Source organism: Pongo pygmaeus, chromosome X, assembly GCF_028885625.2.
Source record: "Pongo pygmaeus isolate AG05252 chromosome X, NHGRI_mPonPyg2-v2.0_pri, whole genome shotgun sequence".
Taxonomy (NCBI): Eukaryota; Metazoa; Chordata; class Mammalia; order Primates; family Hominidae; genus Pongo; species Pongo pygmaeus.
Window position 1 is genome coordinate 32,352,437 of NC_072396.2, and position 25,701 is coordinate 32,378,137.

At 35.7% G+C, this 25,701-nt stretch overlaps 1 protein-coding gene across 4 annotated transcripts in view; it reads right to left on the reverse strand.

Annotated features, from left to right (window-relative positions):
• DMD (dystrophin) overlaps window positions 1–25,701 on the reverse strand; it is a 2,105,574-nt gene that overhangs the window by 605,041 nt on the left and 1,474,832 nt on the right. For all 4 annotated transcript variants that reach the window (XM_054470954.2, XM_063660502.1, XM_054470953.2 and 1 more), the window contains exon 52: window positions 5,621–5,738. In XM_054470954.2, the coding sequence (XP_054326929.1) occupies window positions 5,621–5,738 (118 nt within the window). The remainder of the gene's footprint in view (window positions 1–5,620; window positions 5,739–25,701) is intronic.

Genomic DNA, 25,701 nt, shown 5'->3' on the forward strand with positions numbered 1-25,701 from the left:
CATTTAAAACTCCTCCTCTAGTTTTCTCTCAACATTTTGTAATACTGCTCTACTGAAGCACCTATCCTAAACTGCCTTGCCTAAATATACTTGTCCAAATACCCACATTTGATTGTGAGCTCTTTAAAGACAAAAGGCTGAATCTTACTTTTTTCCTGTATCCCCTCCACCGTCTCTGATATTAGATAGCACAGAGTAGGCATTCAAATGTTTGCTGAACTGAACTGAACTCTTTGGTTGCCAGCGGCATCCTAGTGGATGTAAATTTGGAGAGCTGCTTGTAGCTATAACAGGTTGACAGCAGGTGCTAGATGTCCAAAGAAGGAAATTTATATGGTTGACTCCACTTCTCCTAAAATAAACAACCATCCAATAGACAATACCTGAGAGGAAGATATTGGCTGGCATTTCATTAGCAACAGAGATTTCATAAAAACGTGGAAAACAACAGAGCCTTTTTATTTCGCCATGAAGGATTTCATAGATTTGGTTGCAGCAATGAATGATGGGTTGACAAAGCTGCTATAAAACTGTCAGTTAATTCAAAAATCGTGTGAGAGATTTTTTTTTTACTCTCATACAGAAGAACATTCTCCCCTTCTACGGCCCTGTATACCAGTTCTTTATGCAATATCATGTGAATTCCTTTTCTTAAAATTTATAAGCTATCGCTAAATTTCTCTAAGAATTCTGGACTGGGTTGAAAAATCCTTAGCTGAAAAAATAATTCCAAAATAAACAACTCCCTCTTAAAACTTGGAATTCTGTTTCAGAAGTCCTTCCCTTGGCTTAGCTAATAAAAGGCCACATTATATACCCTTCATATTCTCCCATCTCCAGTTCTCTCTGTACCAAATCCATCTCATCCTAACAATATGTACCATTTAATGAGCATCTAATATGTGCCACATATTTACTTTAGAAACACCAGTAATTTTACTTTCTTAATCACCCTACCAGCATAAGTACTATTATTAGCCCCACATGACAGATGAGAGAACCGCAGTTTAGGAAAGAGAATTAACTTGGCTAAGGTTACACAGCTAATAGATCATTGGGGTCCACTAGTCTGTACATCTCCAACACATGTAAAAGACAATCCTTTGATTAGACACTCAAATACATAGAAGTCAGAAGTATAAATAGGAGCAGCAAAAATGTATATCCAGACTATAATAACCTGAGGTTAGTCCTAATATTTTAAGTTGTCAGATAAATATATCTTCCTATTTTTTTGACTAACCAGCCTTTTCCATTTGATGTGCCTCGGGCTTTAAAATCATATAGACATGGGCTTGAATTCTACTTCCTCATTTGTCATCTTCCTAAGACCCCAGACAAGTTACATAAGCTCTCCGAGTCTCAGTTTTCTGTCTCTAAAATGGGAGTAGTAATATCTACCTATTAAATTTATAGATAATAATAAAAATTTTGCAGTATTTCCCACAAAAGGCTTTCCTGAATATTTATTTAATTCTATTGATATATCTTATTCCATCTTTTCCAAGCAACCTTCTCCTGTCGGCCTTTTAAATCTCTCTTTTTGGGGTGGTGGTGGGGGGTGAAATAACTAAACAGCTACCAAAAAGCTCATTAAATATTTTGCATTAAGCCTTCAAAGCACCCCAATAGATTATAATTAAAATAACAAATGCTAACATTCATTGAGCTTTTACTATGGCCCTGATCTAAGTGCTCTACATTAATTATTTCATCTAATCCTCCCAACCCATGAGATAGTTATAAGTGAGCCTATTTTACAGAGAAGGAAACTAAGAGCAGATAGTTTACTGAGATTAGTCATTGGTTCAAGGTCACAAAGCTAACAAGTGGCCAGTCTAGGCAGCCTGCCTTTTAAAGTAATGCATGCTATTGTCGTATAGCCCCGAAATGGTAGTGGTGGGGGTTACAGAGGGAGAAGCTACAGAAACAAGGCTCTTAAATCCAAATGTTACAGGAACGACATTCACCAATATTATTTGTGAAATAAACAGAATGATAAAAGGAAGCAGTTCTATCTTTCCAAATCCTCTTCACTGCTAAGCAAGGTATTATGGTATTATGCCTTGCAGTATTAACAGGCATGAACAAGAGTTTCATATAATTAAGACGCCTCCAAGGAAGAACATTTAAATTCTTCTAATCTTATCTGCTTTTGGTCCCCTGACCCAGCCCTTTTGCAGAAGAAAATGACCAGGAATGATTGACAAATTCAGAAACCAAAGAGTTAAAGAAAAATGAGCAATTCGAATATTAGAAAGAGGGAGAATTTTTCATTTGATCTGATTTAGATAAAATTTATTCTCTTACCTAGATTATTACTGCATGATTTCCATCAGTATAATTACCTGAATACAACAGATACCACAGTAATAGTTTCATATAGTAAAACATGGTGGTGGCTTGCACACCCAATTACTTGAAGTTTAACATGAATATTTCTAGTAGACGTAAATAGCTTTGTACTGAACTCTTCTCTTGATAGACTGCAATAACTATGTATAGATTTTCCCAACTGTTCAAAATCCCATTATGAAATGGGATTTACCAGAGAAAGAAAAATGTTTCAATATAGTATTACATACATATATTAACTATTTTTTCTTTATTTAGCTGATTTCTTTTTGAGTATTTCTAGAAGTTTCATGGCAATAAAAAGGAAGACCAAAATCATCAAATGAGAAAATACAATTTTATGAGCAAGTATTTTATTTCTGTCCTTTCCCTGAAAACCAAATCTTTACTAAGAAAAATTCTATTTTGAACACGATAGAAAGTTTATAAGTATTGAATTTCCACCCCATTTTATAGATTTCAAATGGAGAGATAAACTGAAGTGTAGCAAGGCTGCAAATGACATTGTTTAGATAAACATATCTTGTCAGAATTATCCTGGTACCATTTAGAGGCTCCAGGCGTATTTGGAACTAAGATTCCAGCTTAGGCTCCTAATAAGCACTATGACACATCTCGACAGACACTTGCTTTTAAGAAAATGCTTTCTTGGACCATTTGGATTACAGTCTTTCCACTATGCTGCAAACATTCATAAAGGTATTCATTCCTAAAAGACAAAAGCTTAGAAAAGAAGAACTATTCAAATCACTGAATATTGGCAGAGAGATATAAACTTGCCCTCTGGTCATGCAATTTTAATCTCTATCATGAAAAAGTCAATGCAATATGAAAAAAAATGCAGGGGATAATGGAAAATGTTCAGACAATGTTGAACAAATACTGCATAATACATTCATATTGTTTTCCTCTTAGGGAAAAAATTGAAGTTATTTTTCATTAGTAAAATAACAAATGACTCTCTGTATAGTATGTTCAGATTTGCATAAACATCATTGCCAGATTTCCATATTTCTCAGGCAAGAAACTGATCACTTACCTGTGTAATGGGAATTCAGTCTCATATTGAGTAAATCACTCACTAAGATTCACTCTTTTGGGTCAGTGTGTTGCAACTTGTTGGAGAACCCTCAAGGTTCCAGTATGGTGGAGGAATGCTCTGCTAAATCAATTGTACAGCTATCTATGTTGGTCATTACAAGGTAATTTTGCTCTTGCCTTGCAAGTTATAGATATGACATCCTATAATTCAGACAAACTCATAGAATATAAGTGCATTCTTCCTTGTTCAAATTAGCTATGCAGAGGCTGACTAGTTTCTTACCAAATCTGTTCCTCTTCCTAGGCTCAACAGTGTACACTATTTCCCTACTTCCCTCGCAGTTAGGTATGACCATGTGACAAGGTCCATCCAACAAAATATGAACAAAATTAACACACACCATTTCCAGGCCTGGCTCATGACAAATTTTCATGAGTAATACTCATTCTTCATCTGCCCATTAAATGCATATGAGTCTTATGCTCTGGACACAAAAGATGGAAGGAGCTTGGGTTCCTGAATGACTTCATAGAGGGCTGCTTATTTTGGACTGCACTAAAATAAGAAGTAAATTTCTACTGTAGTAAGCCTCCAAGATTTGGGAGATTACCTGTTACAGTGGCTAGTGTTACTGAAATAATACATTAGCATACATCCACATTCATTGTTTAAGCAACAACAAAGAGTTAAACTTTCAAAACCAAGAACAGCCTATTTTAATTAGCAATCACTACAACTGAAAGAAGACATGTCTTTAGGAAGTGAATCAAAACAAACATAATTTCAGACAAAAGAAGTATTTAGTCTTAGTCCAATGATTAAGGTCATTAACAAAAGCAACAAAACAAGATGGGAAATGGTAAACATACTAGAAAGAGCGCAGATTTTCAAGTCAGACAGAGACATTTACAAATTCCAAGCTCTGTTCTTTGCTTGTTTGTAAACTTCAGCAATTTGAGTAACTGTTCTTGGAACCTGTTTTCTCATCTATAAAATGGGGATTATAAAATATAGCTCACAAGATTCTGTAAAGATTTTGTACACACACACAGAAACACACACACTTGCACACACCATCTAATGCTTATGAGGTACTGAATAAATACTAGCTATTATCAATAAGTATTTACCCAATATGTGGAAGTATGACTAACAATATTTTAAAATATTAACCTTTTACTCTGGTTACTCTTTCATTTTCCCCAACATATTGACAACTAGTCATTTCCTTAGGGAAGGGTTAACATAGCAGAATATAAATTATGAAGATATAGACTCTCATGGTTTCCGAGTTTCAAAAGTCTAGGCCTGGTAAAACACAAAAGATTTCAAAGAGAAAAAAAAAAGATAGCTGAAAGGTTTTCCTCCTTCCTGCACTACAAAGGATTCTTCGGGTTGTGGGAAGGAAAATGAGGGGATATTGCAGAGGAAGCAAGAAAATTCAATACCAGTGTGTGTCCCTGGAGGGAAGGAAGGTAGAGAGAAGCGAAGAAACCAAGAGAGATCTGAGAGAACCTGAAAGCAGAGCTGACCTGGACCTCATTTCTGAGGAGAATCTCTGAGGGAAATCGGGTGGTGAGTTTCCCCTACTCCTTCATCTGTCACTCTTCCTGACCCCATGGAAACCCACTGACACAACACACAATCACTGCGAATCACTCTCCCCATTAAATGCATAGGAGTGTGTGTCAGAAGAAAAGAATATGCACAGCGTCTAGTCGGATGGGTCTTACCAAAGTTCCTGCCCACCCTAGTACGGCATAAGGTACAGTAGGATGATTTTTGATATTACAAAATGGGGGCATCAAAGTAGCAGAGAGATATCCAGATCTGAGAATGAAAGATGGCCCAGGAAGAAGCCACTGCCTGCTTGGACCAACAACCAAGGATATGAGGGAGAGACTGGCATCTCCATGGATGCCAGCCCAGATGACAACTAAAGAACAAATGTTCTGCCACACTGTGGTCACCACACCCATCAATGCATGCTTTGCAACTATATAAGCCCTGAATTTATTTAAAAATGTATTTCTTCTATTCAATGGAATTACATTCAGTTATTAAAAGGTAACATTATGGACTGAAAATCTCAGCACAACTGTTATCATTTACAATTATTTCACATTATTTTTATAAATGTGAGGGGGATATATGAACTTAAGTTGTTATTGAAACTTGTCATGCATCTTGCTTTGAGTGTTCCATGCTTGTTAAAAAACTTACTTCGATCCGTAATGATTGTTCTAGCCTCTTGATTGCTGGTCTTGTTTTTCAAATTTTGGGCAGCAGTAATGAGTTCTTCCAACTGGGGACGCCTCTGTTCCAAATCCTGCATTGTTGCCTGTAAGAACAAATATCCCTTAGTATCGGGGTTCTTCAGCATTGTGTATTCCTTTTACATAATACAAAGTAAAGTACAATTGTGAGACCAGCCAAAACACTTTTAGAAATAAAAAAGATGGTACTGTGTAAGGGTTTATAGAAAACAATTTAACAGGAAATACGTTTCATTCTTAGATATCAAAAATATTTCAAATGAAAATCTTGACTATAGATTTTCTTCTTTATTTAAAGGCTCAAATGGAGACATTCCAGAGTACCTCGGATTACTTAAACCACTGTCCGAGTGCCTTGAGTAAGAAATGTTATTCTGAATTACGACAATGTATTTAAAAGATAGATAGCTATTTATACTTATAATATCATTCTGTGTGATGTCAAAATTAAGGTATATTTATTTTAAAAACAGAAAAAGCACAGAACTGATTTAAGAGATATTACTTATTTAACTTCATTGTATCCCTGAGATTTCTCACCTGTCAAATGAAAAGGTGAAGTAGATGAGCTAAATCAGCTTTTCTCCTAAGCTGCCTGTCCGTAAGAATCACCAAACCTTTTTGCCTCACTCCAGAACTAATGATTATGTAGCGGAAAGGGCTGCAAATCTTGCATTTTAAATAAATTATCTAATTAACTTTTATGATTTAGGCAAGTTTGGAGAGCATCAGATTAGAGGTTAGTATTCCTATTCCCCTGTATTATAAATGACTTTAATATAGCACTATTTTAAATAAAAATACAAATATAATAAAGTCAACAATTTTTAATTTATAGGTAGTAATGTAAATCATTAAGATATTCTTCCCTTTCTTCAGTGTCTATTTCCTCTGTCATCTTAGTCTCTCTAGATTTAAGGACCAAAATCTCAGAGATATTTATGAAGAAATTTATGAAAAAAAGGCATCTGACTAGCTCTGGTTCTAAAACTCAGTAAATTTTATTTTAATTGGGGAAAATAAAAGTAATATTTACTGTTAGTTTACAAGCAATATGTGACAGATGTTTTATCTACATTTTCTCATTTTTTTCTTATAATAACCACACTAGTAAACAAGCCAGCAAGTTTGTATAATTTTAAATATGATGTTCTACCACATGAGGCCAATGAAGATGAAGAGATGAGAGTGGTAGATAGTAATGTATCTGAAACTTATATGAAACTTAGTTATTTACTCTGTCCTTTGACTCCTGCTGATTTTCTAATGATTTTTGGTTTTGGAAAGGCCAAATTTTGATCATTCTGTAGTGCTTCTTCTGTGAAGAGGTAGGGAGACAGGCTTTGTGATATAAACTCAATTGCTTTTGGTAATAGTAAAATAATGCAAAAAACTTTTCCAAACATTGTACATCTACTATAGGCACTTTCTCCTCTCTGTATTGAAAAATTGGAGGGGCTAACTTTTAACACATTTTCCACATTTGTCAGCTGTGATTGCTCAGAAGAAAAATCCAATTTTCAGGTTTCTAACTTTTATGGTTTCTTTATACAAAAGAGTGTTTGAAATATGGAACAAATCGCCAAAGACAGCTATTGAAGTAAGTGGCATAAGTCAGTTGGAGAGTACTGAACAAATTTTAAAGTAGGAACCATATAGTAGCAGATAGGTTTTATGAAATAAGATGTTTTCCAGTGTTAGAATGTGAAACTCTGGTCATCTGTGACATGGGAAGCTGAAAGGTTGCTTTGGAATTGCCTACCCTAAAATGTTTGAATATGTTCAATAGAATTTTTAAAACGGATTTACCCAGAAACCTCAGATGAAGTCAAATTTTCACCTCAAAGTTAACAGAGAACTTTAAATACACAGAGCTGGCAAAATACATAAATTCATTTACTCATCCATTCATTTTAATAAATATTTTTCAGCATTAGGCACTATTCTAGGCACTATGCATGTGGCAGTGGACAAATATATTCGGTATAGTGTGTAACTTAAATGAAAAATCGTGCCTTTTGATACTTGGAAATTTTTATATAACAACGATTATCTTTCTTGGGTTGTTCTTCTTTTAATTCACCCTCAAATAACCAGATTTTTTTGTTTCTCACTTTTAGATACATTATTCACTGTTTGCTATACTTTTTTCCTTCTTTTAAGATTTCAAAGTTCATTTAAGAAGTATGTTGTAAAAGTAAGTTGATCAACTTTAATCTGAACCTTACCAGGCTCTAAATTAAACCTGACCACAATGAACAGCTTTTATTGCTGAAATTAGCAAGCATGTCAACTTAGACTCAAAACAAGCCATTTTCCTCTCTAATGAACAAAATAGGTCTCAGGGTATTGTGAAACCTGTTCTCTAGTTGGGTGATTCTCTAATTCTGCTGACAGACACATGCTTGGTAAGCACCTGAGAAGATTATTAATAACATCCTTTGAAGCAGCCTCCTTAAAAATCTAAGGAGGTTCACAACTGCAATACAACTATGCATTTCTAAAATATTTCAAAACAAAATTTCAACTTTTTATCCCACTCTTTGGTCAACGCATACAAACATTCATTTCAACAAAGAAGCTGTAAAATGATAATGTATATTGCTATGGGATTTATCATACACTAATAGGCTCTTTACTTAGTGGTCTTTTAGTATAGCAGAATGGGAATTTTCTCCTTTGATTCCCTTTCTAGAAATAAAGAGAGGGATTTAATATGGCATACGCTTCAGTATTTTTTCATTAAGATATTATAAAAACAGTGGTTAAAAGAATTTCTTGCTAATAAGAACACAAGCATATAGTGAGGGTAACGATTATTTTTCATTTGGTTTCCTTTTAAGGGTATTCTATTTATTTGCTAGTATAATTTCTTTGACTTCAACTTAGTTTTATAATTCCAGAACTTCTCAAATAAACTGACCTTCAACTCTATTCCTTCGAGCCACCCACAGATGAGAAAACACCTTAGATCTAATCATTACTCAAACTACTTGCCTCCAAAATATCCATCTACAAAATTCTGTTCTCTGCCCCCAATCTGCTACCCCTACCAGATGTTACTCTCCCAAACATGCTGTTCCTAGTATTATCTTCATCCTCATATGACCTCTGGTCCTTTTCTGTTTCCTCAACCTAGCTTTAGTCATAACAAACAAGTAGAATGCTAATTGTGCTTATTTATTTCTCTGATATGATCCCAGATATTTGTTACACAAATAACTTAAGTGAACAAAACTAAAATCATTACATGCTTACCAGTACCTAAGCATGATAATTGATCGTGTCTACATGGATTCTATCATTCTAGAAGAAACAAAACACAGGAGAAGGAAGGAATCAATGCTATTTCTAAGGAGTCATAAGTCAGCTACTGGGCTTTACTAAAAACAGCTTACCCCTTGGAGATGAGAATTCATCATGGATTCCACTAGCTGAGCAAAGATGGAGGAAAAAAAAAATTCTTCAAATAGAAAGTGAATCAGAAGTCTTTAATCTTACTAAGTCCCCCCAGAGTTGAGTGAAGTAGTTATAAATAGCAACCCTATGAAATAGGAAGTTAAACAGTGAAATCATACATATTATAACTAGGGCATTTTAGGCTTTTAGACAAAATTACAATTTTTTATTGTATTCATTAAAATATAATTCCACCGAAATAATACTCAAATAAAAACTCTATATGTTGAGTTGAATGCTTAGTATTTATATGTCTAAGAAAAGACTTTAAAAATCAAACTTGTCATATTTTTATGTTTTTCTATAAAAATCAACAATCTACATAGCATAAATGCCCATGATGATTTTTCAAATGTTCCCATTTTCAGTAAATAAATATGAATTAAGCTGAAATGCAACAATGTAGAACTAATGCTATTTTATTTACAACTTCAAAAAATTAATATAAAGAATTCAGAAGGTAAAAGAGTTTATGGAACCATTTTATGTATCGAAGAAAATAAGCATAGAAGTCAGGGAGGTACTAAATCGTAGCCTTTCTAGTTACCGAAAGGGTTTTACTGGTGAGGATGCTGTAATCTATCTAGCTTTCAACCATCTTACTGAGCATCTTCTTCTGGCTTCTATTCTTGCATTTGGCTGCCTCTCCAAATAGAGTGGCCAAATCGAAAACCATCCTCATTGTCTTCCACTTACTTCCTCACTTCTCATTTCCATTTTATACTGGCTTGGATATTGATATTTTCCTACTTGGTCAACCTTCCCTACTTCTTTTTTGAATGTTCTACTAGCACCTCCATTGGTAACTTCTTAAGAATCTTCATAACCAACTTCATAAATATCTTCTAACTGCAGTTATCCTTTTTTGTTCTTTATTCACTGAATAAATACTTTATAAGATGCATTTTATTTTTATATAATTTCAAGCTTGCAGAATATTTGCAAGATAAAGAACTCCCAGGTAACCCTTGCCCAGATTCACCATTTGTTAACATTTTGCCACATTATTTTTAATTATTTATCATTTTATCATTCTGTGTGTATAGATATATAACTGTATATGTAATTTTTTTATATATATATATATTTTTTTTCCGAATCATCTGAGAATAATTTGCAGATATCATGCCCCTTTACCCTTAAATACTTTAGGTTTCATTTCTTAATAGCAAAGACTTTCTCTTAAATAACCTCAGCTCAGTTTCAAAGTCAGGAAATTTAGCGTGGCTTTAGTACCATAATCTTATCCATACTCTATATTCAGAGTATGACAATTACCCCATTAATGAACTTTATAGCTATCTTTTTATTTCCTGGTCTGGTCCAGGCTCATGCATTGCTTTTAGTTGTCGTATCTCCTTACTCTTTTTTAAGTTGAAATAGTTATTTGCCTTTCTTTGAACTTTATAACACAGTTTTGACCAACAGAGGCCAGGTATTTTGTAGAATATCCCCCAAATTTGAGTTATAGCAATTTTTTAAGTGTTTCTGTTGTGTCACTCATTGAGCTAGGTGCAGGGGCTGTAGCAGTGAAGGAGAAAATAATTCCTGTTCTCAAAGAGAAAACAAACTAGTAGTGATGACAGGCAATAAAAAAGCAATTGCAATAACCTGAGGTATTATGGTAGGGGAAACATGGAGAGTTATCAGAGCATATGGCAAAGATATCACATGAAATATAAAGGCCAAAGACTGTCTTCTGAAGGAATCAAGCTTCAGTAGTCCTCAGCTTTTCTTTATGTAAATTATACAAAATAGTTTTAAGCACCACTGCTCCTCATACCCAAGTGGCCACCATGAGAATATGCAGGTCTTCTATTATTGGGTCTTAACTGACTGAGGACTCCTGTTACTGCATTTTGAAATCCATGATTGCATTGCACCAAAGCCAAGCTTCTCACAGACTGTTCCTCACCAATGATTGGGTGTGGTGGGAACACTAAGGCAGAGAGCCTTCCTTGGGAGACATGGGACTTCTTTGCCTGGCTCTGCCTCAGTGACTTCCCTACAGCTTTGCCAAAATTTCCCTCCACTAGACCGCACACTGGGATGCTTCTACCTAGCCTTCTCTCCCTCTCTCTTCCTTGCAGAGTCAGAATTGCATCTTGATCTAACGTCTCTTGCACCTTCCCTGGCTTCCTCCTTGTTTTCTTTCACATAGATATTTCCACTAATAAAATATTGTCCCATTTTATCCTGTCTGGGTACATATAACCTCAGGCCTTGACTAATACACTCACTTTTGTCCTCCTAGACCCTAGACCTCTTATCAACTCTTCAGGTCCATGTAATATGATGGTTCCATGACACTACTACCTCAATGTGTAACTGTCAATTATTGAATATTAATTAGTAACATAGGTTTCTTCATGCCTCCCATGGGCTGGCCTCTTAAGATGCAATTCAAGTAAATATGTATTTTTACATACTACCTCTATTTAGAAATCACTGAGGCAGGGTGCATGACCATTATTTCCAAGGAGCGCAGAATTTAACTGGAGGAAAATAAGAGTATTCAGATGTGTTACATGGTAATGGTGGAGTTCCATTCAACACATGTAGCTCAAGAACTGTAGGAAACTAAAGCAAGCCACCAGGAATCCTTAACGGATAACAACCACTAGATTTGCTGCAAGACATGGCAAAAGGAACTTTGGGGCAAGTTTTCAGACGATGGAAGACAGAAAGTTAAGATTATTCCACCTCTCTGAGTGAGAAGTGCCCTAGGTAGACAGAGACCTCAACCAGGACCAGCTTCTTGAACGTATAACTTGTGCAGTTAGTTACACAAGGATCTGCATTAGAAGGGATTCATACTTGGTTTCATGCTCTACTGTTGCCATCTTGAAATTCTTAATAATTTTTTTTTAACCAAGGGCCCTGCGTTTTCATTTTTCACTGGGCTCCACAAATCACGTACCTGATTGTGACCTCAACCCTAAGGTTAGTGGAGAATAAAAGTTATGTATCTTGGCTGAAGCACTGGTTAATTGTTGATGGGAAGAACACATTTAAACACAAATTAAATGATGTCAATCAAATGCCTCTTGCTTAATTCCTGAGAATGCATTTCAAATTTCGGGAAGGAGCAGTTATGAAGCTAAAAAATGTATTTAGGGGGAAATCTGGCCTCAGGAAAAGCTGAACAGGACAGTTAGAAGTGGTTCCAAGGCGGGACTGTCATCACTATCAATGGTTATCGGAGAACAAAAGTCACTATAGGAAAAATGAAGTAGGGAAACTACAAAGAAAGTGGTGAATCATCTGAGGAAGAAATTGGAGATAAAAAGGAGAACCTGTGGCTTCATCAACAATGATGGCTGCTGAAATCTCAAATGACATTTCTAGGTTTAGCTAAGTATTAGTTGTTTCCAAGGCTAGGATAGACTTGGGAAATACATAAGAAACAACTATTAATTTGTCTTAGAAACATTTACTAAACTGCAACTATTTGCCAAGCACTCAGCTAGTACACATAGACAAATAAAACTTGTCTTCTTTTTTCAAGGAACTTATAATCTAGCAAAAAAATACTCATAAACAATTATTTTTTGTGTAAGAATACAATGGGAAGTAATACTAACAACAACAACAATAGTTGTTTATTGAGTGCATACCATATGCCAAAAGAGTCTATCACAGCATACTAGTTAAAAGAATGAACTCCGGAGTCAGGCTTTCCCAATTTGCATACTGGCTGCCACCTATTCGGTTTACTATTTTCAGTATGTTACTTAAATGCTGTCTGTATCATTTCCAGCACTGTGAAATGTAGATACTGAGTCTCCACCTCTCAGATTCATTATGAGAATTAATAGAGTTAATATTCGTAAGGTGTTTAGAACATTTCCCATTTCATAGTAAGAACAATAAAAGTTTTAAATAAAAACTATCAGTCAATGTAATTATCATATTACTCTGTGAGGTGGGTACTAATATTGCCCCTATTTTACTAGTAAAGAAAATGAATGAAAAAGAAGTTAAACAATTTGTCTAGGATCACATGCTAATAAGTGGCGGAACTTCTAACATAGGTAAGTTGGCCCCAAAGCCCACACACTTAAGAACTATAATATAGCATGATATACTTACAAGGTACTTATGTCATAGTATAATATAAAGTAGCTATATGATAGTATGATATAATATAGGAATGAATAAAGGGACAGGGATATGAAATGAGAATACAAAAGGGGAAATGAACTATTTCATTCAAGGACAGATTATATTTCGAATCAGTCATGGTTCTTGCAATAAATAGTTCATTCAAACTGGGAAGAGGAGGCTTTCCTCCTCAAGGCCTGAAAGGCTAAGGGGAGGGTATAGTTAGTAGAATCTCAGAAGTAGCTGCAGGGACAGGACCTCTTGACAGGAGCTGGGGCTGTGAGTAAAGGAACCTAGCCATCCCTCGACTCACTCTCCTCTCATCCATTGATCTGCTGATGCCTCCCAACACAAGGACCAAGCCAATAGACAAGCAAGCCCAATGCTACTGCCATATTGGTCAACCTCCTAGGGTAGAACAACAGAATAGAGATTGGATCTGAGAAAGTATCCAGGAACAGTATCAAAAAAATAATAATAATGGCAACAACTATTGAAACAAATCAGTGAAGCAAATGACCACATATGGGAATTCTCAGCAAAGACTTCATATGAAGTATGGCACTACAGCTGAACTTTGGAAGATTTGGCTAGAGAATGAGAAGAGCATTATAAGGGAAAGACACATGAACAAAGGCATGAACGTAAAATAAAGCCTCAAATGGGCTGGCTACAGCCTAGAATTCCTTATAAATAATGGCAAATAAGCTTACGTAGACATAGTGGAAGCGGTATATAGTTGGCTTTTTAAAAATCAGTTTGAGGTTTTGAATTTTATCACAAGGACAACTGGGAAGCAGCGAACTTGCAGAAAATAACTGAGGCTATAGGAGCAAAGCTTTTAGTAATCCTGTGCCTCCATATATTTTGTTCTTTCTGGTTCGGATACATTTCTCAATTCTTGGTACATTCCTAGGAATATACTTAACAGATACCCATAAGTAAAAAGTGTTGATTGACCAAATCACTGACTACAATGAAGGGAAACAGTGGTACAAGAAACAAGTAATTAGAGACTTGTGGCAGATCAAGAATACATACAAATGGCAAACAAGCATATGAAAAGGTGCTCAACATCATTGAATCATTGATAACCAGAGAAATGAAAATCAAAATTACAGTGACATATTATCTCACCCCCGTTAAAATGGCTTATATCCAAAAGACAGGCAATAACCAATGCTGACAAGGATGTGAAGAAAAAGGAACCCTTGTATACTGTTGGTGGAAATGTAAATTAGCACAACCACTATGGAGAACCGTTTGGAGGTTCCTCAAAAAACTAAAAATAGAGCTACCATATAATATAGCATTCCCACCGCTGGGTATATACCCAAAAGAAAATAAATCAGTACATTGAAGAGATATCTGCACTCCCATGTTCACTGCAGCACTATTCACAATAGCCAAGATTTGGAAGCAACCTAAGTGTACATCAGTAGATGAATGGACAAAGAAAATGTGGTACCTATGCACAGTGGAATACTATTCAGCCACAAAAAAGAATAAGATTCTGTCATCTGCAATAACATTGTTGGAAATGGAGGTCATTATGCTAGGTGAAATAAATCAGACACAGAAAGACAAACATTTAATGTTCTCACTTATTTGTGGGATTTAAAATTCAAAACAATTGAACTCATGGACATAGAGAGTAGAAGGATGGTTACCTGAGGATGGGAAGGGTCGTGGGGAGGTGGGGGTGGTGTAGGTATAGTTAACAGGTACAAAAAATTAGTTAGAAAGAATGAGTAAGACCTACTATTTGATAGCACAACAGGGGGACTATAACCAATAATGATTTAATTGTACATTTTAAAATAACTAAAAGAGTATAATTGGATTGTTTGGAACATAAAGAATAAATGCTTGAGAGGTTGAATACCCCATTTTACATGATGTGCTTACTACACATTGCATGCCTGTATCAAAACATCTCATGTACCAAATAAATATATACACCTGCTAGGTACTCACAAAACTTAAAAATATAAAAACAAAACAAAAAAAAAACCCAAGTCATTAGAATCAGAAATGTGTGGAAATTGCTAGAACACGTTCCTTTTCTAAGCAGTATTTATCAGTATTATAAAAATCACTGATCATTTGGCTAGCTTTAAAAATAAAAAAATATGATAGCTGTTTAAGAAATCATTATTAGCCATTCAAACTTAAAAAACAATAAGACAGTCTGTGAAATTTATTTCTCTATTTCTTTGTAGTAATGTTTCAGTTTGTTGATATTTTGGGGAGTTAAAAAAACCCTTAAGCCTAGCACTGCGTGTTCTCACTCATAAGTGGGAGTTGAACAATGAGAACACATGGACACAGGGAGGGGAACATCACACACCGGGGACTGTCAAGGGGTGAGGGGCAAGGGGAGGGAGAGCATTAGGACAAATACCTAATGCATTGGGGGCTTAAAACCTGGATGTTGGGTTGATGAGTACAGCTAACCACCATGATACATGTATACCTATGTAACAAACCTGCACGTTCTGCACATGTATCCCAGAACTTGAAGTAAAATTTAAAAACTAAAAAAAAAATATATATATATATAAAATAAATAAAATAAAAAAGAGCATAGTAATCTCAAAAAAAAAAAAAAAAAAAAAAAACCTCTTAAGCCTACCAAATTTGGTGACTTCTTTGAAATGGTATAATATTAATCTACTATTAGTGTGTTATTTTTAAAATAAATTATCTCCCTTTGTTGAAAAAGAGATTAAGATGGTCCTTTCCAAGCTATTATACCACACGAAACTTAAGGGATTGATTTACTTGTCATTTAATAAAACACTTAACATTCAAAAATGAAAATGCCTTTCATTTTCACAAGCCAGTAAGTAAATAATGTGGTCTAAATTGCGGATCTTGAAATACAATTTCAAAGTCAAGAAGAGAAAAGAATTTTATGCTACAATTTGTTGATAATGATTTGCAAACGCATTTCTAAAGTGATATAAAGGGCAATGATAATTTTAGCTATTCAACGTTAGATCTATTAGTTATTCTACATTGTTCACATTTCTTGAAACTCTATTGTTCCATAAATTTGGCATATTAACAAAGGATAATCAAGACAGGTTTAAGACCAGTTTTTATCATGTGCATCAGATTTGCAGGCTTTTGATATTATGGTCCAATAACATAAGTGACATAATTTTTTCTCCTACGTACATTTTAGAAGAAAGAGAGACATGAAACAATATATAGGACTGCCTTGGAATATTGTGTGTTTGGTTCCAGACTGCTGCAATAAAGTAAATATCACAATAAAATGAGGCACACGAATATTTTTGGTTCCCCAGTGCATTAAATGTTATGTTTACTGTCATCTGTCAAGTGTGCAATAGCATTGTATCTAAAAAATGTACATACCTTAATTTAAAAATACATTACTCCTAAAAAAAAAAAATGGTAACAATCATCTGAGCCTTCAGGGAGTCATAATCTTTTTGCTGGTACAGGCTCTTGCCTCAGTGAGGATGGCTGCTGATTGATCAGGGTGGCGGTTGCTGAAGGTTGGGGTGGCTGTAGCAATTTCTTAAAATGAGACAACAATGAAGTTTGCTGCATCGATTGGCTCTTCTTTATAGCCAATGATTTCTTTGTAGCATGTGATGCTGTTTGACAGCATTTTACTCAGTAGAACTTCTTTCAAAATTTGAGTCAATCTTCTCAAACCCTGATGCTACTTTATCAACTAAGTTTATGGAATATTCTAAATCCTTTGTTGTCATTTCAACAATGTTCACAGTATCATCACCAAGAGTAGAGTGCATCTCATGAAACCACAATCTTTGCTCATCCGTAAGCAGCAACTCTGGATCCATTGAAGTTTTACCTTGAGATTACAGCTATTCAGTCACACCTTCTGGCTCCACTTCTCATTCTGGTTCTCACGCTATTTCTACCACATCTGCAGTGACTTCTTCTACTGAAGTCTTGGACCCTCAAAGTCATTGATGGGTGTTGGAATTCACTACTTCCAAACTCCTGATAATGTTGATATTTTGACCTCCTCCCCTCAATCATGAATTTTCTTAATGGCATCTGAAATGGTGAGGACTTTCCGTTTTCAGTTTACTTTATCCAGATCCATCAGTGGACTCACCACAATATAGCAGCTATACCTTTATGAAATGTATGATTTAAATAATAAGACTTGAAAGTTGAAGTGACTTCTTGATCCAAGGACTGCAGAATGGATGTTGTGTTAGCAGGCATGAAAATAAAATCATTCTCTTTGGACATATTCCTCAGGGCTCTTGGGTGACCAGGGACATTGTCAAAGAGCAGTAATATTTTGAAAGACATATTTCTTTGAGAAGTAGGTCTCAACAGAGGGCTTAAAATATTCATCAAACCATGCTGTAAAGAGATGTGCAGTCATCTAGGCTTTGTTGTTTGATTTATAGAGCATAGGCAGACTAGATCTAGCATAATCTGAAGGGCCCTAGGATTTTTGGAATGGTAAATGAGCACTGGCTTCAACTGAAAGTCACCAGTTGCATTAGCCCCTGACAAGAGAGACAACCTCTCCTTTGAACTTTTGAAGCCAGGCATTGATTTCTCTCTAGCTATGAAAGTCCTAGATGGCATCCTTTTCCAATAGAAGGCTGTTTCATCTATATTGAAAATGTGTTGTTTCGTATTGCCACCTTTATTGACTTAGATGTTAGTCTGATCTTCTGGATAGTTTGCTGCAGCTTCTCCATCAGCACTTGTTGCTCTACCTCGCACTTTTATGTTATAGAGAGGGCTTATTCATTAAGGCTCATGAACACACTTCTGCTAGCTTCTAACTTTTCTGCTGCAGCTTCCTCACCTCTCTCAGCATTCATAGAATTGCAGAGAATTAGTCCTTGCTTTAGATTAGCCTTTTGCTTAAGATAATGGTGTGGCTGTTTTGATCCTCTATCCGGACCACTAAGACACTCTCCATATTAAAAATAAGGCTGTTCCACTTTCTTATTCCTGTGTTCAACAGAGTAGCACTTTTAATTTTCTTCAAGAACGTTTCCTTTGCATTCACAACTTGGCCAACTGGCACAAGAGGTCTAGCTTTCAGCCTATCTTGGCTTTTGACATGCCTTCCTCACCAATCTTAATCATTTCTGACTCTTGATTTAAAATGACAAACATGTGACTCTTTTTTTCCCATGAACACTTAGAGGACATTGTAGGGTTACTAACTGACATAATTTCAATATTGTTGTGTCTCAGGGAATAGGGAGGCCCAAGGAGAGGAAGAGAGATGAGGGAATGGCTGATCAGTGGAGTAGTCAGAACACACAAAACATTGATTGATTAAGTTTGCCATCTTATGAAAATAAGTAATGGGAAAAGGACTCTGTATTTAAGACATGATGCTGGGCTAGCTGGTTAGCCATATGCAGAAGAATGCAACTGGACCCCCTCCTTACACCATATACAAAAATTAACTCAAGATGGAATAAAGGTTTAAATATTAGATCTCAAATTATAAGAATCCTGTAAGAAAGCCTAGGAAACACCATTCTGGACATTAGACTTGGGAAAGAATTTATAACTAAGTCTTCAAAAGCAATTATAACAAAACCAAAAATTGACAAGTGGAACTTAATTAAACTAAAGAGCTCTTCACAGTGAAAGAATTTATCAACAGAGTAAACAGACAGTCTACACAATAAGAGAATATATTTGCAAACTATGCATCTGGCAAAGGTCTAATATTCAGAATCTATAGGGAACTTAAACAATTCAACAAGTAAAAAACAAATAACCCCATCAAAAAACTGGGCAAAAGACATAAACAGACACTACTCAAAAGAAGACATACAAGTGGCCAACAAACATGAAAAAATGCTCCACATCCCTCATCATCAGAGAAATGCAAATCAAAACCACAATGAGATACCATTTCACACCATTCATACTGGCTATTATTAAAAAGTCAAAAAAATGACAGATGCTGCTGACGCTGTAGAGAAGAGGGAACGCTGAGACACTGTTGATGGGAATGCAAATTAGTTCAGCCACTGTGAAACAGTTTGGAGATTTCTCAAAGAACTTAAAACACAACTATCGTTCAACCTAGTGATCCCATTGGTGGGTATATAGCCCAAATAAAACAAATTGCTTTACTAAAAAACCACATGTATTCTCATCCTCATTTCAGCACTATTCACAATAGCAAAGGTATGAAGTCAGCCTAGGTGCCCATCAATGGCAGACTGGAGAAAGAAAATATGGTGCATATACACCATGGAATACTATGCAGCCATAAAAAAGAACAAAATCATGTCCTTTGCAGCAACATGGATGCAGCTGGAGGCCATTATTCTAAGTGAATTAATGCAGAAACAGAATACCAAATACCACATGTTCTCATGTGGAGCTAAACATTGGGTTGTCATGGACATAATGATGGCAACAATAGAAACTGAGGACTACTAGAGTGGGGAGGGAGGGAAACAAGGGTTGAAAAACTAACTACTGGTTACTATGCTCAGTACCTGGGTGACAGTATCATTTGTACTCCAAACCTTGGCATCATGTAATATATCAAGGCAATAAACCTATACGTGTACTCCCTGAATCTAAAATCAAAGTTGAAAAAAATGTTTGTCCTTTTTTTTTTTTTTTCCAGACAGGATCTTGCTCTGTCATTCTGGCTGGAGGGCAGTGGAGTGAACATGGCTCACTGTCACCTTGACCTCCTGGGCTCAAGTGATCCTCCTGTGTCAGCCTCCCATGCAGCTGGCAGGGCTCCTTACAGCCATGTGCCACCATGCCCAGTTAATTTTTCTACATATATATTTTAAAGACGGGGTCTCACTTTGTTTCCCAGACTGGTCTCAAACTCCTGGGCTAACATGATCCTCCTGCCTTGGCCTCCCAAAGTGTTAGGATTACAGGTGTGAGCCACTGCACCCCACAAAGTTTGCCATCTCATATGAGTGCAGTTCATGACATCTCAAAACAGTTACAATAGTAACATCAAAGGTCACTGATCACAGATCATAACAAATATAATAATAATAATAATGTTTGAAATATTGAGCGAATTACCAAAATGTGATACAGAGACATAAAGCGAGCACATGCTGTTGGAAAAATTGTGCCTGATGGACTTGCTCAACGCAGCCTTGCCACTTTCAATTTACAAAAAGTGAAATATCTGCAAAGTGCAATAAGGTGAAACCCAATAAAACGAGATACGCATGTACATATTTGGGGATTATTACTCTTCAATTTTTTCAGTATTAATTTCTTGTTCTATCTTGAATAACATCATTTTGGAATCCTTCTAACTTCCACTTATCAAGACAAATTCTCTTGTCCCTATTCAGAGGAATCTATACAGCAAATTGAATCATAAGTGTACTAAAATACCAAAGCAGAAGATAAATTACAAGACATGAATTATGAAATGTAACTATTTGAGGGCATTATTTGTAATAGTTTGCCTGGTACATACTCCTCCTAATTTTGCATCCTAAAGATACTATCCAAAGACTGTAGAAATTCCAGATACAAGAGGCTAGAGCTGACAAGTAATTAAGCTTTGGTCAATCAAATAGCTAGAAAATATTTGTTGAAATAATTGTATGCATAATACATCACAGTAGGGAATGTGCCTCATGGATGACGTGAAAGAGACTCTCTAGTGAAATAATTGAACTTGTGATGAACTTTCAATGCAGTTGGGGAGGTGACCTTCAGGCCAGCCCATGTATGCTTGCACATGCAGTTACCCAATAATAGAAGACAATATGTAAATGACAAATGTAATAGTCTATAGACCACATATCCTATGCTAATGGGATTCTGAGAGATGGGATTTTATATGGGACCAGGTTCAGGGAAGGTGCCATAGAGGAACAGCAACCTGAACTGTAACTTAGAGGATGAACCCAATTAATAATGACCTAATGGGAGAAGGAATTTCAGGACAAGAAGTGGCTTTAAAACTAAAGTGTAGAAGTCAGAATACAGCAGAGTGGTTGAGAAAGAGTGGGAAGGGCAGCTGTGTAGTTAGTTAGCAGAATTACGATGGCTGTGATCAAGTTGAGAAGGGAAGCTGGAGCCAGAATGTGAGGGCTCAGAACACTAGATGACCAAATAAGGACATCATGTTGAAGGCAATGGGAAATCATCAGAGGTTTGAGAGCAGAAGAATGCCACAATAAAAGTGGCATGTTAGAAATATTAACCTCGTACAACTGCATCCAATGTCCTTTCCAAGACAGAAATGGAAAATTAAATTGCAGTAACCCAAGAAAAGCCACTTGTATCTCCTCTTTGATTAAATGTCCTGTCATGAAAACATGCAAAACATTTCTAATTTACCTTCATGCATCTTTTTATTTAAGAAGAATATAATAACTCCACTGCACACAAGGAACATAAATTCAACCGCACTGCTCGTAAAAACTGTCCCAGAGAATTATTAAACAAATTTGCTGATTCCACTTGTAATATTATATTTTATTATACAGGGGTAAAAAGGGATTGTAGTTTTAGTTTAGAAAAAAGGTAAACATTCAGAATGTTTTGTTAAATTCTTACATTCCTACTCTAAAGGATAAACAGAGACTTTCAGAGTGTGAGAAGAAATTGAGATCTCTCCGGAAATACAACTTCAAGGATTATTATCAGTGATAACAATTATTAATACATGTTATGATGTCACGTTTTGTGAATAGAACTCTTCAATGCCCTTAATATGTATTGCTGCATTAGACCTGATATTTTTCTTTGGGAAATAAGTCTTCAGATAGTACTCCTATTTCTAGGAAAGGAGTACTGGGGTATTGTGCTCATCTGTTCAAAAATGAAAGTCAAAGCTAACAAAACATTTGTTAAAAATGCATTCAACCTTTTCATGTTTTAAAAACATTTTGAAGATGTTATTCATTTAAGTACTGAAACAAAACCATGCTTTTTATTTCTAACTGCAGCCATCAATAAACTGAGGCAAAGCAAGAGATGTTACCGTTTGCTGATACTACCTGCAGATGGGAAGTGAAGTGAAGAAATGAGTGATTATCTAGAGGCGATTACACTCATGAACACAGTCAATCAGAATACTTCAAGCCCCCTAACCCTCTTCTGCTGTCTTCACATGGTAGATGTGAAGATTTGAATTATCAAAATAATTGGCACAGCTGTTCAATTCATGTTTCCCATATAGGGATAGAATCAGGCTCAGTTTATTCAGCTATAAAGTGGAGATAATTACATTCATATAAACCGCTCTTGTGTGATTAAAGCAATGAATCTATCTATAAGAATCCAAATATCTTAGGTAGAAATTAGTCAAATATGGCTAGTCCAAGTTTCTTTACAGTAACAGCAATTAAGACATATGTTATATAGAATATATTTAATCCATGAGGTTTCAGCCTCCTGATTTTGCCAAATTCTGAGTGCTACAAAGTGAAGATACATATGGATGGTGAACAACCATGTGTTCACCTTAAACAATGCTATATTAATGGCTTGGAAATCCTTGTGAGTTTTACAAATAAGTGTGAAACAGGAGTGCATGTGTGTATGTGTGCATGTGTCTGTAAGCACTCACACAGACAACATCCGAATGGAGAAGAGAGGTATGAATAAATCTATATCCTAAATTTGCATCAAAATGGTGTAATGGTTACCTTTGGACATACATATAAGGGGAAAAAGTGCTTAACGACTAGGTCTCATTCTTCAAAATAAACAACATCCTTTGTACATTTTCTCAGCAGTTGTCTGGGAGATCAACATTAATCTATTTCTTCTCAGAACTTACATGACTGGGAAAAGGATAAAAATCTGCCCTTGATTGGGTGCTATGTGTTTAAGCTCTGGTTTAGCTGTAAATCATTTGTGAAGATCATTTCTTGGTAGGTGAGTGGAATTGCTATTATAAAGTGTTAATATACTTGCAGTGAAGTGTTGCTGGGGGTAGGAGGTGTTAGACATTGATCAGGAGCTTAAGAGATGAGCTATTTATTTTTGCTCTTGTAAGAGCAAAGTTTCTATAATAAAACAATGATTCTGCTTCTCTGTCAAAAAATACCATTTTATGACATGAAAACTCTCTTCAGTAAACAAAGAACAGACTGTTATTGGAGAATGTAAAAATTACAATAGAATATATTTCCCTACAGGAGCACAGTGGCCTTTAACTCAATTGGAACTTACAGTATGACAGCTTTTAAAGGAAGGGACATATTCTATGGGGAGGATGTCAGACATACTTGTCTATTCCCTAGGCCGTACTAATTCTTATCATATAAAAATGGGTCTACATTAGCACATAGTGCCAGTGTATCACACACTTGCACTGCGGCATGAAAGGAGCCCAGCTCGAGGGGGAGAACTGCTTCCTGTGGCATAGTTCCAAGCAAACACATGGCACAAATGAAGCCGATTCTGAGGACTATGGAAACTTTATGTACTGTTTGATAGGGAAATGTGCACAGCTTCTAAACGGTGAGCTTCTAGTTCTGCTCCAAGAACAAGTACAATCAACTCTTAAGTGGTTTCTGTAATGTTGTGTTCCTAACCGAGCTGTTTACATTATAGGGAAGTGTTAAGTTTAATTTTCTGTTTTATTAGGAAGGTTTCTCATTATGAACAATAATTTCAATACCTTTGAAGTAATTTAAAAATAAGCAGTAATCCCTGCAGAAAGGCTGCAGTACCATTTCTCTAGTGATTCCTTTTTCTGTGTTTTATTTGTGTAAGGTGAGCAAAATTGCTTATTCTTTGTTGCCTCAGAGACTTCAGTGGCATGAGGCTAGGCAGAGACAAAAACTGATAATCATAAATAAATCAATACTATTGGCTGGTTCCAATATCCAATATCTCAATGTTCTCTGCCCTTTGTCTCTTTCTGCTATATTAATGATCTGCCTTAATTTTACAAGTTTTCCACAAGATAGTGGACAGAATACGTGTTAATGAGGTGAAGGCTTCAATTCAAACTACAAAACTAGGTAGCCTAGAGGCAACAGCTAATTCCATGCTTTTGGTTCACAAAGGAATGCTAATACACACAAGTAATAACAAAACAAACTCACAGTACATGTGCTACTGAAGAGGTGTTCGGAGCATTAAATATTTGTACAAAGGGCAGCACAAAATGGAAGGTTAAAAAATTAAGCAACATTAGGAACCTGAGAGACGCAACTAATTAACCAGTTCGGCCTTAATAAATACCCATGCTGTAATATTTTAATAGTAATAACTGTCCTTAATATCTATCCATTTATGTAATATTCCCCATTACTATCTACTCAAACGTTTTGCTACACTTTCTCGTAAAGGTCAGTGACTCTCCACTGCCTTACAATTCAAACTTCTATAGCATAGCAATTACTACAACAATAGTAATAATTAGTTATTGTGCTTTTCCTATGTGCTAGATATTGCACATGGGATGGATTTGATTTGTAATTATGTGCTAGATATTGTACACAGGAAAAGCACAATATATATTAACTTACAGACACCATTTGAGGTAGGTTAATAATGACCACCCCTCAATGGTTCTGTACTTACACCCTTTTATAGACAAGGAAAATAAAGCACAGAATGAAGCATAATTTGCCCAAGGTCACAAAGCTAAAAGGTGGTGAAGGTGGAATAAAATGGCCCATATCCTCCTTTTCCAGTGTTTTTCTCTTTTACATCGTAACTACAATTCCGTAAGCAGCTATAATGTAGCTGAAGCTGGGCTAGATGCTTTATAGTCATCATTTAATCCCAACAACAACTCTGCCTAGCTGGGTACTATATTCATTTTTTTACACATGAGGAAATAAGCACAGAAAAGATTGCCAACTTCCCCAAAGACAGCCTGTCAGTTAGGATCAGGATAGCATTTGAACTCAGGTCTTTCTGACTCCTAAGCCTAGCCCTGTCCACGTGTCATAAGGTCTCTTCACAAGCAACTCTGCTTCCTATTCTAACACTTATTCCTTACTTTCCTGCCTCTGTGCCTCTGGTTCTCATGCCACCAAATCCATCAACACTTCCTTGCAGTCCTGTTTCTAAAATAGAATTCAATGGGTTAAACAAATCATGATTTTAAAAAGCAGAAGGGAAAACTACACAATTGGCTTGCTTCTCCTCATCTTTCTCCAACTTCATTTCCAGCTGGACACTTTTCTCTTTTTGTTCTGCTTTATTATTATTTCACACAAATACATTCAGATTTGTCACCTTTTGTTCTAACACTGGAAATACAAATTCATATGGCTAAAATGGAGTGGACCATGACATTGCCCACAGACCCCACTTTTATTCCTTGTAATTAAGAAAAAATAAACCTTAATAAGAAGCTTGTGTTAAAATTGTGCAAAGTTAGTCATTATTAAACAAATGTTCATGGCTGTATTAGCTGCCTGTGGCTGTTGTAACAAATGATTACAGACTTAATGGCTTAAAACAACCCAAATTTATTATCTTACAATTTTGGAG